This window comes from Saccoglossus kowalevskii, chromosome 4, assembly GCF_978046115.1.
Source record: "Saccoglossus kowalevskii chromosome 4, keSacKowa6.1, whole genome shotgun sequence".
Taxonomy (NCBI): domain Eukaryota; kingdom Metazoa; phylum Hemichordata; class Enteropneusta; family Harrimaniidae; genus Saccoglossus; species Saccoglossus kowalevskii.
In genome coordinates, this window is record NC_140644.1 from 16,190,736 (window position 1) to 16,207,946 (window position 17,211).

Below are 17,211 nucleotides of genomic sequence, written 5' to 3' on the forward strand. Positions count from 1 at the left end.
ATTTTCAGATATGTGCTATATTTCACGATGTTGCCTATCACTCGGCGTATAGAAACATAAGAAGAGAATGTTTGTAATCGTGTGTCGAAATGAAACTTTGAACATTTTCTCCCAGTCAATATTTTTGGAGAACATTTTGCACGTTTTATATATATTTTGTATATTGCCTTTAATAGTTTTGAACCAGATGCAACAATTATATTAATATAGCTTTTATTTCGGAACAACGTTTTCAAAACCAAATCTGAAAAATGCATATGGTTTTATTTTGTGAAAGGTGTTTTCCTTTCAGTCCGCTTTCAAAGATATTTTCGTATATGTATATATTAAATGAAGATTCACGTGTTTAGGATGTAAATGATGACGTCATGGAGATACATTCGCACTACCAGTAGATCAAACGGGCATGCACACATAATCAGCTGAATGAACCGTTATTGGCACAGACCACCATAGACTCTGATCCCAATCTACAATATCACATAAAACGTGCGATGTTAAAAATAGAAAAATGATATATGGTATACTGGGTTGTATGCTGTTAAAAAAACAAACACATACTAATCTACAATGAGATTTATTATTACAATGAAATGAAATATTAAATGTTACTTTATCTGACTTATTCTGATATCCAATACTTATGGACACATATTGTGATTATTATTACTAAAATTGTTGTTTAATTTAATTAGTTGCAACAAAAAGTTTTAAAAATTTATGCTATGATGGTTGCATATTTAGGAATATCGATACATTGATTTTGAGATACATTTAATAGTGAATTACCTCCGAGATCTAGACCATCATTTTTGTTCTCTCATCACGTGATTGCGGGTTCCTTACTTATTTCATGTGTTTTTTGTGTCATACAACTGCAGTAATTTTGAACAGCCGGCAATTAAATTCGAATTAACACATGCAATAATGATACGCACAATCAAGATATTGTAATATGAAAAAAAACAAAAAAAAAAAACAAAAAAAAAACGAGAAAATGTTAACTGAATCTTGACCTGATATCGTTAATTGTATCTTCACCGTCTATCACACCGACCAGGTGTCACATTTGATAAAGCTCCACATTCGTCGTGCTACGTCGTGCTCGATATGATTGATTGTATACGCGACGTATACAATGCGCGTAAAATACATTGTCAGTTTTCGCGAAACTCAAACACGCATAATATAATGTCAATGGCCTTTTACTCGGTACAAGTTAATACATCATACTCTTCGCGCCATCTATTACGAAAATAAATCTGCATTTCATGGCGTTGCTGGTAATTCTTGTGACTGTTCATACCATGGCGTGAACGTGTCATTTGAATCGATTGGCCCTAGAACACCATAATAAATGTACCTAGCGATATCCCCCACGATATTATTCATAGTTTTAATGTTTTCCCTGTCAACGATTGGGTAGCCAGCACGACGCGGCTCCCTGAACAAATACATAATACTGTAACCGGATTTCTTCCAATCCATGCGTTGTAAATACTGTGTTCCCCCATAGTCACCTTTGAAAGACGTGGGTACTATATAGACAAGTTCCGGATTCTCGGAAATTATTCGCGACAGAGCCCATGTACTGTTGCATAGAAAACAACTCGCGTTATAATGTCGGTAGTTTTCGTAAAACAGTTTTAACAGCAAAGAATCATTTCGAGCGAAGATTATGCCATTGCAAATTTTGTCACGGGTACATCTACCAACTACGAAGTCATAATAAAATAGTTCGTCTACAGGTTTTATAAACCAAAAGTCTAAGTCTGTATAAAGACCTCCGTATTTGAGTAGAACCTGCGTACGAAGAATATCACTCATATGCCATGTGTTGCCGATTGTCTGATTAAACACAGTAGTCGGTGTAGGCAAATTAATCACCTCCAAAATAGGTATACGCATCGCTTCGTCCCAGTATTCGTTGTGTTTAGGTTCACAGTCTGTATGGAACAGCATGCGAGTTGGTTTGATAACCCTGTACACACTTACCATGCATATTAGGTGGAAGAACTGGAATTTAAGAGAACATCCTGTTAGGGTGAAATGCACTATTTTGGGAACGACGCTTTCACGATTTGGTGACAATGTCCCAATTGGAATTCTGGATACCGAGGAATGAGTTTGATTCTGTAACTGTACTCCTGTTATTTTGGATGGTACGGTCTGTCCTTGTTTCCAAGACTGAACCTCGGGTTGACTGGATGGCGAAGACTGATGTAAATTCGATGGATGATTCTCGCGTATTCCGAATGGCGAAAACTGATCTTCGTTCCATGACGAGTTCTCATCTATGCTGGATAGCGAAGACTGATCAGGATTCGATGGTTCAACCTTGGTAATTTCGTTTGTCAAAGGCTGTTCTGGATTCCGTAACTGATCCTCGGCTACCCATAAAAGGCTTTCATTTCGTTCGTCACCGCGTTTGTAGGGTGTTCGCAAAACAAATAAATGCTTCTCATGAAGGAGCCAAACTAAAATCAAAAGAGCAGGCGAGGTAAAAGAGAGGAATGTCCACAATTGTTTTATCCGAAGAACCATGTCTGTTATCTGGCAACACGCAACATACCTACATGGCAAATAAGCTTACAAATACCAATTCGTATATATATATATATATATATTAATTTCGGATGAGAATTATCCTTTATCAGAGTGAAGTCCAGTGCAGCTGCAGTTTTAATATATAGACAAATTTTAGACCCATGTGTGTGTATATATAAATCGACTTAACGTTCGTTTCGCAACCTTAATATCAAACGACGATAGATTCGATAAATCCTTGGGTTATTAATTTATTGTAATTTAACCTCTCAACGTTCGACGCAAACACATATTACTTTAAAAGCAATAACTATACAAAGAGAAAAAATAGTGCGGCAAAGTAAATTTTACGTCTCAGTGATGCTGTCTTATTATGTTAGTGGATTGCATAATATATATTGTATGACAGTGTTGTCCAAAAATAGTTCATAAATTAGTTGTATACTTGACACGTGTGTGTCGATACAACGGTAGATTCTCATCTTGTGTGTATTGTCACGTATTTCAAATATAATTTCGTATACATTGTACAGTATCACACAGAATTTAAACTAAATATGCACCATATTTATCCTACTTGACAACATACCCGAAAACATATCGAAACGACCCCATATATAATTTGACCAACTCATAACATTGTGACTTTTGTTTTCCGATCGTATATTTTAACTGTTAGATGAAACTATTAATGAAATTATATTTCTCAGAAAAATCGTACTGTATTGTGTGTCACACCGGGCCTTACGTAGGCCTGAGAAATGTGCATTCTGCTGCTTTGAGAGTGATATGACATATACAGTTAACATTTCCAAACAATCATAAAAACTGTTCGCTTATAATAGCACAATTTGATGCAGTGCGTTGGTCGACATGATAATATCTGCCTATCCACATTTAATTCAAATATCCCAAATGGAAGCAGTTATGAGTAAGATAACACACTCATCTCTTCTAGACGGGCGTAATATAACATAATTAGTATAGAAATCCAAAACAGTATATTATTACAAAGGTCATTGAGGTGTTAAAGTCATTTTGTTCTAACAGTAGAAACTAGATAGACGTGGCGAGGTGAGTTTCAAACTGCGTTATATGTGGTACATCTGTCAAGGTCTAATTCAATTTAGTTATTTCACGTATAGTGCCCTCTCGTGACGATGTGAGTAAACATTAGATCAAACTATACGGCTTCACGTACGTAAGGGGTAATCAAGCGAAATATTGTATCCATGTCAGAATATTGTTTTTAAAAGACTGAGATAAAATATTTGCATAAAACAGGCAAACCTTATACATGCTCGTCAACAAGTAACACATAGTCTTCATTTCTGGAATAAAAGAAATTACTCTTTTAATGACAGAACCAGTAAATGACGCACATTATTTTGTTTCTAAAAGTAATCAAGTTATGTTTGGGACACCCCCAAACAAAATAAATGGTTTTAATCAAAAATAAATATATTTTTTCCAGAAATTTTAATTATAGTTCTAACACGTAGATGATAAGATGTGATCTCCAGTGAGAAACATAGCTTCACATGTAAGTAACATTTTGTTGGCAGATCACACGAAGCAAGAATGCAACTTTATTAGAAATAACAACACGTTTTCAGTATGTATTATGTAAGGTGTATACTACTGAATCTTTCAAACAGGCGCGCGCCCCCTCCCTCTTCATCCCGCACAAAAATGACAGACCAATTGACAAACCCAGCCCACCAGAGCTGCGCAGACGTGACCTTCGGCCACGTCAATACGAGCGCACCCTTACCGAATTTCTGGATCCGCCAGTGACACTTGTTGTACATTTGAGGCAAGAACGGTTGTACTCAACTTTCAGTGAAAAGTTACATTTACTTATATGCACGATATCACGCGTTACGTTTCAAGATCAACCGACAAATGTGATTTGATTTATTAATTCGAATGCACTCATGGAAAGATAGGATTTTGTGGGTTACACAATACAAAGCATGTGCCCCTACAATTTACAATAACAAATCTTTGTCGAGATTGATAATTTTTTCATCAGCAAAGATTATGAAACTGTGATTTCTACTAATGTAATCGGCTTAAATTACATTACCCAAACTTACACAATAGTGAGAATAGCAATCTCTATGAATGAGATGACACAATTACAGCTAACCAGGTAAGATGCTTTGAGCATTATTTGATATCATATATAGTGTATCCCCAGGCTGCATTGGTTCACTAACAAAAAGAACAACAGTGGATAAACCTTCACAGACTAAGACATGAAGTTACAATGATCTACTATGTGGCATGTACTAACTCTTGAAACGATATACGAGGGGCGTTCAATATGTAATGCCCCTGACCCATTACCCATAGCAGGGGATTAATTAAACTTGGCACAGTTATTAGTCTTTCTCTACATAGGAACCATCCAGAGTTATGCATTTCTCCCATCGTTTGATGCAGCTCTGGACACCGTTTTTGTAGAATATCCCAGGTTGCTCCTCCAACCACGTCGTAACTTCAGAAATCAAGGCTGCATCATCTGGGAAACGCTTTCCTTTCAAAAACAACTTTATGGCTGGGATGAGATAAATGTCAGAGGGTGCGAGGTCAGGGGAGTGAGGGGGATGGGAGAGAATTTCATAGCCACACGCCCGTGCTTCTGATCTGGCGACATGCGAGTTGTGGACCGGAGCGTTGTCCTGCAGGAGGAGGATACCTTTGCTAATCTCGCCACGATAGCTTCTCTTATATCTCGTAATATCTTCTTGAGAAGAAAAACGTACATTGTTGTGAATTTTGTTTCCAGCTAAGTAGATAATGTGTTTAAAACAATATCTCAGTATTTGAGATGGAAGACTAAAATAATTATATGCCCCTTTTATATGGCGTAAGATGCAATAGGACATATAGCTAATCCTTCTGCAGCTGGAGAGTGTTATTATGACGTGGTATTGTGGTACATTTGTCAAGGTCTAATTCACCGTAGTTGTTTTACGTATAGTGCCCTCTCGTGACGATACGTGTAAACATCCAATCATGCTATACTGACTTCACGCACGTAAGGGGTAATCGAGCGATATTCTACACTCTGTCAGAATACTGTTTTTTGATGACTGAGATAAAATATTTGCACGAAACAAACAAACCTTGTACATGTTCGTCAACAAGTAACACATAATCTACATTTCTGGAATAAAGTTAATTTTTCTTTCAATGACTAAAGCAGTAATTTATTCAGAGATTAATAAAACATTTCCACGGTAATACAATCCACTTTGATCATTGAATCACTGGAAAGTGGTGGACATGTATTAAAATGCAAACTCTCATACTTGGGTATGGCCGACTTTCCTAAATATGTATGTATCTTATTGATATATAAGTGTTTGTGCATGCTGTATCTGTCGACCTCAATGAAGTTGATATAATTAGTTAGGGACGTTTAACACCTTTTCAAGTATCAGTAATGTACAGGTAACTAAATAGAACTGTTCGGTTTTTCCATAAACATTGTGTTACGTTATTACGTCATAGTGGCAACATTCATTCCTGCGATTATATTTAATCCGTTATGACTATCTATATTATATGTATTGACTCATCTATATATACTGTTGACACTTAGTTATATACTCTATCGTCTGTGGACAAACTCATTGAGATGCGAAGTCTTGTAAAGTAATTGAATTTTGATTGTATCACTAGCAAACACAATAATACAAGTATTACAACTATAAAGGATATGTATTTTAAGTCACTTACACTACACATATATTGTATCTATCTAAAATGCAGGTTATACGAGTTTTCCAAGGCATGTTTGTATTTCTAAAGATTAATGCTCATTCATAGTAAATGTTCACGTTGTAGAAGATTGCCAAAAAACCTGTGGGGTATATAATTTCCTAAGAGTTGTGTATTTAGAACAATTACACTCACACGCAACGTAATATTACCGTAATTGGTATAGTACAGGTGTGATGGTTCAAATACCAAAATGGCAACAGTAACAGAAAGACTTCCCTGGCGGCGATGATAACATACGAACACGGAGCCAACAGATGAGGTTTCAACTGGTACTGGTATTATTATACTCTGCAAACACCAAGTACAATAACGCGGTAAAACTCCACTACTCCAATAACTAGATACTTAAACGCCAATACAATTCAACGAGATCTCCGATCTGATCTCAACTCAACAACTCCCCTATATATACCCACACTGTCTATAAATAGACCATTACATCAGCATACATAATGAGTCTGGAACTTACTACAAATTTCTAGAATGTTCCATTACCTTCTTTTGCCTCCTACCTCTTCAACCAGTTTCTAAAAAAAATCTAGAATATTCCACCCAGACACAGTACGGTTCTAGAACATTCTCAGTGACACGGAAGTGGTAAATAAGTCGTATGCGACATGCACCATTATATAAATATATTTATTTTCTCAGCTAAGTCTATCCTTCATAAATTCATTTATTCAAGTGTAATAATAAACTCATCTAAAGAATATTATCCGAGAGTCATCGTATCGGGAAAGATACTAAATTATTCAGAATAGAGATGATATTTCTGTTGAAGCATATAGACAACGCAAATGTCATAGTCCGAAAACTTGTCTACAACAAACGCACACTTCAGAATCATGGTAAACAAAGGGGGTATCGAATGATAAGTTTCTCAATTCCGCTGTAACACGTGCGAGTGTCATCATGTGTAATATAATCACTTTAAATTGAAAGTAGGGCTGTTAGACACCTGCCACATAATGCACAGCCGTTCTACGTAAAATGATAAAAGGAGATTATCTTCGATTGAAGGATATCGTTGTACGAAGATAAAGACGTACATTACAATCCTGTCCTCGAGCCATCTTTGCATTCTTGATGACCGTACTTCAGCAGTGAACCACACCGTTTGTAAAGTATTGTCAGTGTGATCATATTGTATCATTACAAAATACACAGAGTGGTGCTAAGCAGTGAAACAAAATGTAATGAGCAAGCCGCGATGTTAACTAATTAGCACAACGATGTACTGTTATTACACCATTTCATGTTACGTTATATAGGGATTGACTTGGAGATGGAAATGTGTGTGTATGCGTACGGAGGAGGGGGTGTATCCATCGAAGTCGTCGTCCATAAACCTGTTTTCAGCAGCTGCAAATAAGCTTAATATATTTTCTTGAGATTTTCCTTCAAATATCTTTAAATATACATATGGATATTTCTTATTTTATCTAGCTTCAACAATGTATATAGAGAACAGATACGTTTTTCCCAAACTTCAAAAAGCAGCATGGATTATACACAATTAACATGTTTGAAGAACAATCTTTGCATCATACTACATATACTATTGATTACCAAATGTTTAATAAACCCCTTTCCCCACGACGTTGACTCTATTGGACGTATTCCAACGATGTATTGCCTACCTTGGAATTTACACGAATTATTTTTCAACCATTCAAAATTGTGCTCATTGCAATGTTATCGCTTATAAGGTTGTATTTCCACTTTATATACGACGCGAACACATCCCACTGATTATTGTGATCACCATTGGAAATTCGTGTATTTTGTAATATACAGACAAAATCACTTATCATGTATACGTGAATAAGTAACTGTTCAAATAGTACATTATGATAATTTCATTATTCAGGAATAGTCAGGACTAGTTCATACCAGTGATTATACTAGTTCAACTCAGTGATTATATTTAATCTCACGTGACAAAATATCATTTTATTTAATCCAGATTTAAGTTGTTATTTTGTCTGACTGTTTATATATGTACTGATTCATCTATATACACTGATTGTAGAGTTTAATAAAGTAATTGAATGTTAATTTCATTCCTCGCTAATACAATAATATAATTATTTTATCAGACTGTTGATGCAAACAATTTATACAATTATTGCAACTACACATACAGTGTACCTATGTCGTGCATGTAATATGGATATTTGTAAGGTATATTTCTATTTTTGGCTGGTTAATACTCGTTTATAATGTAAATTCAAACTATGTAAATAGTCGTCAATAAAACTATGGGATATAACATTTTCTGAGAGGTATGCCCTCAGGACATTAGTATTATACATTATATATATTTATTCTCAATTAAATTGTGTCTTTCCCTTTACAATATCATTCATTCATTTGCTATGGATAAAGGTCATTTATTACTTTGGTAACAAGTGGTAGAGAATCATGTAAAAGTCATTTTATTAGGATTGATACTAAATTATTCAGAATGGAGATGATATTCCAAGTGAAGCATGAAACATAAACAAAAATGCCATAATCGGAAATCATACATGATGTATGTTTGCAAAATCTATTATCAAGGGAAAAATTTTCATGTCGCAAATTGTGAGAAGAACAAGTAAACTTGACAACGCAGTTATAAATTTGAAAACATGGATGCTAGACAATATTTTACTTGATCATGTGACGACTTAAAATTGTGATAGGAACAGAGTTTGAGAGAAGAAGCAGTGTCGTCGTGCCATACTTGTTGCTTAAAATCTTTAATTCTCTGTGTGAACTGTGAAAAAACACACTTGTTTGATCCTTCACCTTGGTTCAGCCATATATGACCGAAAGAGCCGCATCCAAAGCGAACCAGCCACATTTTCACATTAAAAGCCCAATTTACCGACGTTATAACACGTTGATCGGATAATCTTTTTAACATTAAATAATTTATGAGGATATCTATTAACATATCCATTTGTAATAATCTCAGCCAGTAGCTAATGTATCTTTTACAGTAAATAACATAGAGAGAAAATCGACCACACTCGCCAATAGGCGATCAATTATCACTTACACAGAGTAGAAATTTACAAAATTGAACTTGTTCAATTTGAGAAGCGTTCTCATAACCCCAGATTTCACTACCATATAATAAGTTCATTTTGCTCGACATTGAAACTATGGAATATATAATTCTTTGAGAGTTATGCCCTTCGTATCAGTAGATATATATTTGTTCCCAGTCATATTGAGTCTTCCCCTTTAGAATATCATTTATTCAGTTTAGTTTAGGTCATTTATTTCTTTAGTACTACTCATCAAGGAAATGCCATTCTAGAGTCATGCTATCAGAATCCACACTGAATTATTCAGAACGGATAAATCTGGTGAAGCATAAAACACAAACATGAATGAGATAATCAGAAAGCATACACATATCTATGATGTTAGTATGTTAGTTCGCAGATTGAGTTAGACTAGACTTAAAATTAGACTTAGGTGAGTGAAAGGGTGACAATACAGACACAAATGCTTCTAGCTATGAGACAGATTCCAATTTCACCATACCTGCTTTGCTAATGCCACACCTAGTTTTCACGCCCAATTTGATTAGCTAATATTTTACAGATTAGGAGATTTATTCTATTTGTTTTATCCTGGAACATTGTATTTTGTCCCATGTTTACAGGGTTTTAGTAAAGAGTTTATTAGGTCACTAGATATGTATGCGAGGTTTGGATGATTGCGTATTTTATTTCATATTACATAATCACATAGATGTGCCCAACACGTCATCACGATAAACCGCGGGATTTCAAGTTGTTGAGACTTTGTACTGCGCACGTGCAGTTGTAAGCCACGAGACCGCCATTGGTAGAAACTTTCTTACCCGGGCGTTCAAGAATCATCTCGATTTCTGCCTGAATTAATGATCAAATCAGTGTCAGACCGTATTGCAGGAAGAGCGACTGCAAGTAATCTGAGAGAGTCGTCGATGAACTTTCTACCGCCTTCCATAGAAATCGTCACCCAGCTTCAAATTTCACGGCCTTACCCATGTTTCACCGACATTTGCCGAGACGAACTGCTAACAATCGTGTTGCCATAACAACAGCACCGACCAGCGTTTTGGAGAAATTGTGACGAGTGTATTCCTGGAATTGTGGCTCATCGTTGACCAACGTAGGAGATTTGCTGGAGGTTTGTACAAACTAACTATAACTACAATCGTGTGTTACCTGCTCCATGTAGTTTGAATTCAACGATAACTAAACAATCGCAACCGACGAGCGTGGGTTATTTATATTGAGTCATATGATTTTCCCTTGTGTTACACTATCACATTGGATGAGTGTGAATTTATAACGTTGCATCAGGAATTGTATTGCAATTTAATTTTGAATTCCACAAAACGGACAAGTCCCCGCGCCGTTATAATTGGAGTGTTTGCGTTCGATTGACCTTGTATACTGATAAATAGTTATCCTTTCAGTGATATATTTTACTCAGATTTATTCAGTATGTTGCTTTTATACAATTTTACATGAATACTGTTGTACTGTGTTGTATTTTCATGCAGTAGATCATTTAGTCCTGTAGAGGTCAGTGTCACTGTCACAGTGACCTTAGATACGGTAACTAAGCAAATGAACTATTTCATTTCATGTATTCCGTTGTTCCTATATTATTCAGTGGATATATACTCCATTTGACTGTTGCTATAGAGACAAATAGCATTGAATATCTGAGACATATCAGCTGCTATAGAAATTATTATTGCATTGTGTGATTTGCTATGTGCTCATTGATGGCAGTGTCAAATAACGAATAAACGACATGTCCTGACTTCTCGGGGCTTTTGGTCAATGTATTTGATGTGTCTGTGCCTGTTATATTTTTATAATTATTATCATTAGGATTACAGCGCCCTCTACGGTAGCAACAAGTCCAGCCAACAGAATTGTATCGAATCGAGGAAGTGCAACGTTAAAGCTTATTGTTTATTTAAATATTTGTTTGTGCACAGTCTGAAGTCTAACACTGATAACAAAATTCACTGCACTATGTGTCTTATGCATAATTAAAGAAGTGGGTGATAAGAACACACAATGAAGGCTACAGTAAGTTTTCCACGTTATTCGCATTTCAATTCATTGAATCAGAATTAAACAGAATTATTTAAACACTGGTATACATGTTATCTCACCATTATTCGCATTTCCGGCTTACTTAATCTAACATATATTAATCAATAAATGCAGTTTAATACACAGAATGATATGTTACAAAGTTTCTATGAAATACGTACAATGTCTAAACTGAAACAAGTGCTGCCAGGATGTACACGTGTCCAATGATGTTCAATCGTCTGGGGAAAAATAAGTCGAAAGATTATCTTTAAATGATCGTCTGGGAGCAAATAAGTCGAAAGATTATCTTTAAATGGGGTGCAGTTGTAAGCTATCACTGTGAAGATAAATATTTCAACTCTGTCTTTGAGAGATTTATGCATTTCTGAGTTTATATTGATCCTAATTCGGCAGCCTGAACTTCATCATCGTTGAACGAAGGCAAGCATATTCATAGTGTATCATTGCAAACTACACATAATGCCGCTAATCAATGAATCAAATCGTATGACAAGTACACCGCAATGTTAACTAGTTATTTTAACCTGTACTGTTCACAAACTAATTCTATGTTTGCTATGTTTGCGCGTGCACAGTGTGGTTTGATTCTGCAATGGAAATTATTTTCGTAATTGTTTTTGCAGCAGTTGCTCATCAGTTTAGTAGATTTTTTTTAATGTTGCCTGCGACAGATACAATGTATCAGTATGCATCTGACACTGAAAACAAAAGAATTTACGGAAAATGTCACAGATGCGTTCGAATTGATAATTGTGCGATAACAGCGAGTGATGGAAATATAATCCCATCACTAGACACAAACGTTCGGACAGCATGAAACGTTCTTTGTTGCCATTTAAGGCTGTCATCTATCATTAAATTATTCTTACAAGCAGCGAAAATGTATAATAATATCACGAGTATACGGCAACGTGTGCACTCGGGCGGTATGGTAATGCATCTACATCCTCTATGCATTGGTCGACACGATCACCACACTGCTTTTGTGCACACTTTACATTTACCTCATAATAGTAAATATTTCCTATTTTAACCTGCATCTTTAATGTATACGAAGAACAGATACATACAGATGCAAACTTTCCAAAGCAGCTTCGATGATACAAAATCACTGTTAAACTGCACACTCTTCATTACATATAGTATGGTAATCCCCTTCCATGTGAGAATAACACTATTACACGTATTGCGCCGATGTTTTACCTACCTTTGAATTTGACAATCGCCCCAAGGCATCCATTATTTAATTCTATGTACATTGCCTCTGGAAGCAGAACCCACTGAGACAAACTTTTTAATCAAATACCAACTACCCTCAATTTGAAATAACAATTGCGTAACATGTAGACACGTGTCAAACCAATTTTTTTGCAATTGATTGGTAGGTAGACAATCCATGGATTCCGAAATGTTGATCAGTTCCCACTATTTTAGAGATTATTTAAATTGATTTCTGATGGATTGTACAAATACTAAAACCATGGCAAAAAACGAAGCCATCGTGATGCTTATGTCTTTCAATGTGCATTTGAATGTTCAATTATAATCCATGTACTTTGTAAAAAAAATCCATCAAATTTGTGCTGATTGTATTGGTGCTGATTGGTCTGTTGCATTCACACTTTATATATAATTATACCACTTTTGGTCACGTGCATCATTGTTCCCGCCAACGATTTATTCTTGCAAACAGGGTGAATTTATTATATGCAAATTGTAAAAAGCAACGCATTCGCAAATATGCAAAGTGTAAACGGTCACACTTTCATTCATATGCAAAGTGTAAATGTTACAATTTGTATCAAAAGTGTAGCGTTTACAATTAACATATCAATAGAAGCGTTACCGTTTAAAATTTGCATTACAAATTAAACAAAGTATATGCATTTAATCACACAAATCACAATGAGAGTGCAAATCGCACTAATTTAATTATACTTTCTATGGGAAAAAAAGTACTACAACACTACAATTCAATATTGACACATTTGTTTCCGTCCTGGATCTTAATTTTAATTTGTTTAGAACAACAATCATTTGAACGACACATTTCTCTGAATTCTGCATGTGATGTTGCAGTTACTGGTTCAGGCGGTGGCTGTTCATATCTTTCAACCTTAGGCTTGTGTACGGAATCGTCAATTACGATGGCTGAAGTACTTGCTTTCGGTAGTGGAGGTTGGAGAGCATCAGATACGATTTTCTGAAGAGAGTTACTTGCTCGTTTATATGTTCTCAACCCATCATCCGATCTGTGACCAGTGTGTTCTTTGATTAGTTGCTCATCAAAGCCTTTTTCATACAACGAAGTCGCCGCAGTAACCTAAAAATATGAAAAGAATGATTTGAGAAGTAAATATACCGACGTTTATTTGCATCGCGTTTGAAATACGTTTTCACAATGTACAATATTTGTTTTCAATCGGCGAAATTCAAACACATTTGAACCCATACCAAGATCCCACCCACCCGAGAATCACTTGAGACAAACTTACCTTACCCGAGTGTCTAGTATGATACCCATCTATTCCAGCCAGATCACACATTCTTTTTGGATATTGTCGTAAAGTATTTACTCCAATCTTCTGTTTAGAAAATTTGAGCACTCCGCTGAACGTCAGTGGACGTCGGTAGAAGGGACCTTTCGGTGGAATACATTGCAAATAACGTTTCAATAACTGAATAACTGAAGGATCGCCGTATTGGCGCACATTTTTACACGGTCCACCATTAAATTCAATATAGTCAGCTTGATTGTCTGATCCTTGTACGAACTGTTCGGCTGTAAGGTTACTATGTTCGTCGACTGCTCGGAGAGCGAACACTTTACACACATAAAAGTAGATCGCATAACTCAAATTTGTAGCAGATTCTATGGAAAAAACCTTATCCCACAATTTGTTTTCATCATCATCTGTGTATGGTTCAGCTTGACGTTTAATAACACCTATTCCCCGTCTGTCTATACTGTTCATTACACCGTCCAGGGTGTGATGGAATTCCATAAATTCCCGAGCATGTGTATCCATAAAGCACAAGTCAACTCTTTTGCGCTACAAAGCACACGCAGGCTATTAGATGGATATTCTGTTCCGTCTTGTCGACGAGCCTCGACAACAAAGCGACACAACCAAAATGAAAGTTCACGTACACCAAGTTCGCTGCATAATCTGGGAACAAATGTGAACACGTCACTACTGCTTACCCCGTGCTTCTTGACTCGTTCATTTCTGGCTCGGCTCCATTCATCCTACACAGACACTCCCCAGTTAGTACATCTACGCGTGTTTTTTGGCACTCGCGAATTCTGAATGGCAGCTATCTGTTCATTGTCTATAGGTAAACCGAAACATTGACGTTCTTGTTGTTTTGTTAACTTAAAATCTTCTTTTTCGACGTATTGAGAGCAAAATCTCTCAAGGCTTATTGGTCATATCACTTAACATCCAATCGTATTCGATGAACGCAGATGAGCTTTACTAATTTGAATCTCAAAGAGCATTCTCATGCAAATTTGAAGTGGCACAATCTCACGCACAACCGAAACAGTCCCTAAAAATCTCTTGCAATTTAATCGTTTTATGCATGGGGATGCGTGGTATAAGCCGTTAATCGCAACTCGTTGCCTTCGGCCTCGTGCGTTTACAAGATGCTGACAAAAACTGTGGCCTTTATAGTTATAGACGCACTCCAACTCGTGCGATTAACTATACAAACATTCTTCTATTGATTATTTTGATCACCACGGAAAATGAATAATTGTTTTGTAACAAATCCTGAAATGTTTGAGCACTGGAGCTAACCTCTAGTAACTCGTGGTGTGATATCTTAATTCTTGTACACTTGTATGCTTTGTATGTTTTATGTTATTAAGAGGAGTTTTCTATAGATTATACAAAGAGGAAGCGCAACTATAACATTGAAACGTGCAGTTTATTGTGTAGCCAAAATGTCTTCTGGCTATGGTATGCTTAACTTTCCCCCACGCCGTATTTACAATATAATCTGTTTTCCTAGGATCACTCGACAACAAATAGTATAAATTATACTGTTCAAGTATGCATTGCTTCATACAAATTGTTTGTTAAACAACAGGTTACAACACAAAATAAATCCGGCAAAATAAAATAATGATTCTTATGGATTAGAACACACAAATGCTGGTTTAATGACGTACGTGGACGCATACGTGATATGCAAATAACATCGAAGAATATGTAAGAGAACAATTTGGTACTTTATTTTGTGTTCTTGCAAATCACTGTCTATCACATACAAGCGCGGAACGTTGATGGACACATTGCCTGCAGGATTGTTTCAAAATAGGGGGCGCCATAGGCAAACAATTGACTTTCAACCAGGGCAGTAAATGATGTAAATTTCGCGTGTAAGTACTATGTAAATTCAACCCATGAAACCTTGTTGTCGCGATTGATACATTTCTCCACCAACAAAGATGACGAGATTATGATTTCTAATATTGTAGCAGATAAATATCCTCAGTCAAACTGACACAACGGGTGTAATGACTGTACACAGCTGCACAATTACAGTGAACCAGGTAAGATGTTTTGAGGATCGTAAGTCTGTATTGATGCCATCAATGGTGTATTCCCTGGCTGCATTTGCTCGTCGACAAGGTGAAACATAATAAACGACTAAACATAAAGCAAAGTTAACATACTATACTATGTGGCCTGTATCTTGTCTTGTGTCTACGTGTCATTTATGTCTGTCGAACCTCTGGTTCGTCCTTCAACTAAAATTGTTTTATCAAATGTACCCCCTTTTTTGCCAGACAAATGTATTACTGAAACCTTGTCCAACTATAGGCGTGTTATGAGCGCGGTGCGCGCGATCCCACTCGGGTGAAAAAATCCAGCACTAAAACATGTTAAGTCTTTTCGCCGCCAGGTTTATGTTCACTTAAATGATTTAAATATTAATGGTCTATTGCCTAATGGTTTATTGAGCAAACATACAACATTTATGTGGCATCCGATGAACTGACTTGCTTTTCATGTAAGATGAAGGAACACACACGGAATACATGTCCAAACTCGCAATCAATAAATATGCAACTGTTCACAGTGAAAACAATGGTAATCAAATAACTCAACAGATATGCAACAGGTGAAAGGTAACTTAAATACTACTGACACATTGACTGACGAAAACGATGACATAACCGATGAAAATGTTACCAATAAAAACACCAGCTGATATTTCCATACAAAATAATATAACCCATGATCTTACAGATAACATTGAAACTGATATCATGGCCACTGGCTCATCCAAGAACGCGACAAAAAAGCGCATGCGTTCAAAATCGCCAGTGAACAGAGAAACACAAAATTATGACAGCACGAGTAATGATTATCATTAACATACAATGTTAATGGCTGTCGTGATACTCTCAAAAGGTACATGTATAGTGTTTTTGAATATCTTAAGCGTGATCGCCCATGCAATTTTTATATGTTGCAAGAAACACATTCTCTAGCATCAGATGAAAACATATGGAAACTTGTGTAGCGTGGCCCTAGTATTTTCTCTCATGGCACTGTGAATTGCGAAGGTGTAGCTATTTTGTTTTTCCCCAACAGCAACTGTAAATATTTTATCACAGTGTGAAATCATGCCTGGGTACGTTTTACACGCCCATATTCAAATCAACAATATCTCATTTCACATAATAAATGTGTATGCACCCATCAACGGCGCTGAGCGCATGGTATGTTTT

At 36.1% G+C, this 17,211-nt stretch overlaps 1 protein-coding gene across 1 annotated transcript; it reads right to left on the reverse strand.

Annotated features, from left to right (window-relative positions):
* Positions 1-13,431: 13,431 nt before the first annotated feature.
* Positions 13,432-14,494, reverse strand: LOC146746645 (uncharacterized). Its single transcript, XM_085498264.1, has 2 exons — positions 13,961-14,494; positions 13,432-13,788 (listed from the first exon to the last, which is right to left on the reverse strand). The coding sequence occupies exons 1-2, from the start codon at positions 14,492-14,494 to the stop codon at positions 13,432-13,434; spliced, it is 891 nt and encodes a 296-aa protein (XP_085354390.1).
* Between the last annotated feature and the right edge of the window lie 2,717 nt (positions 14,495-17,211).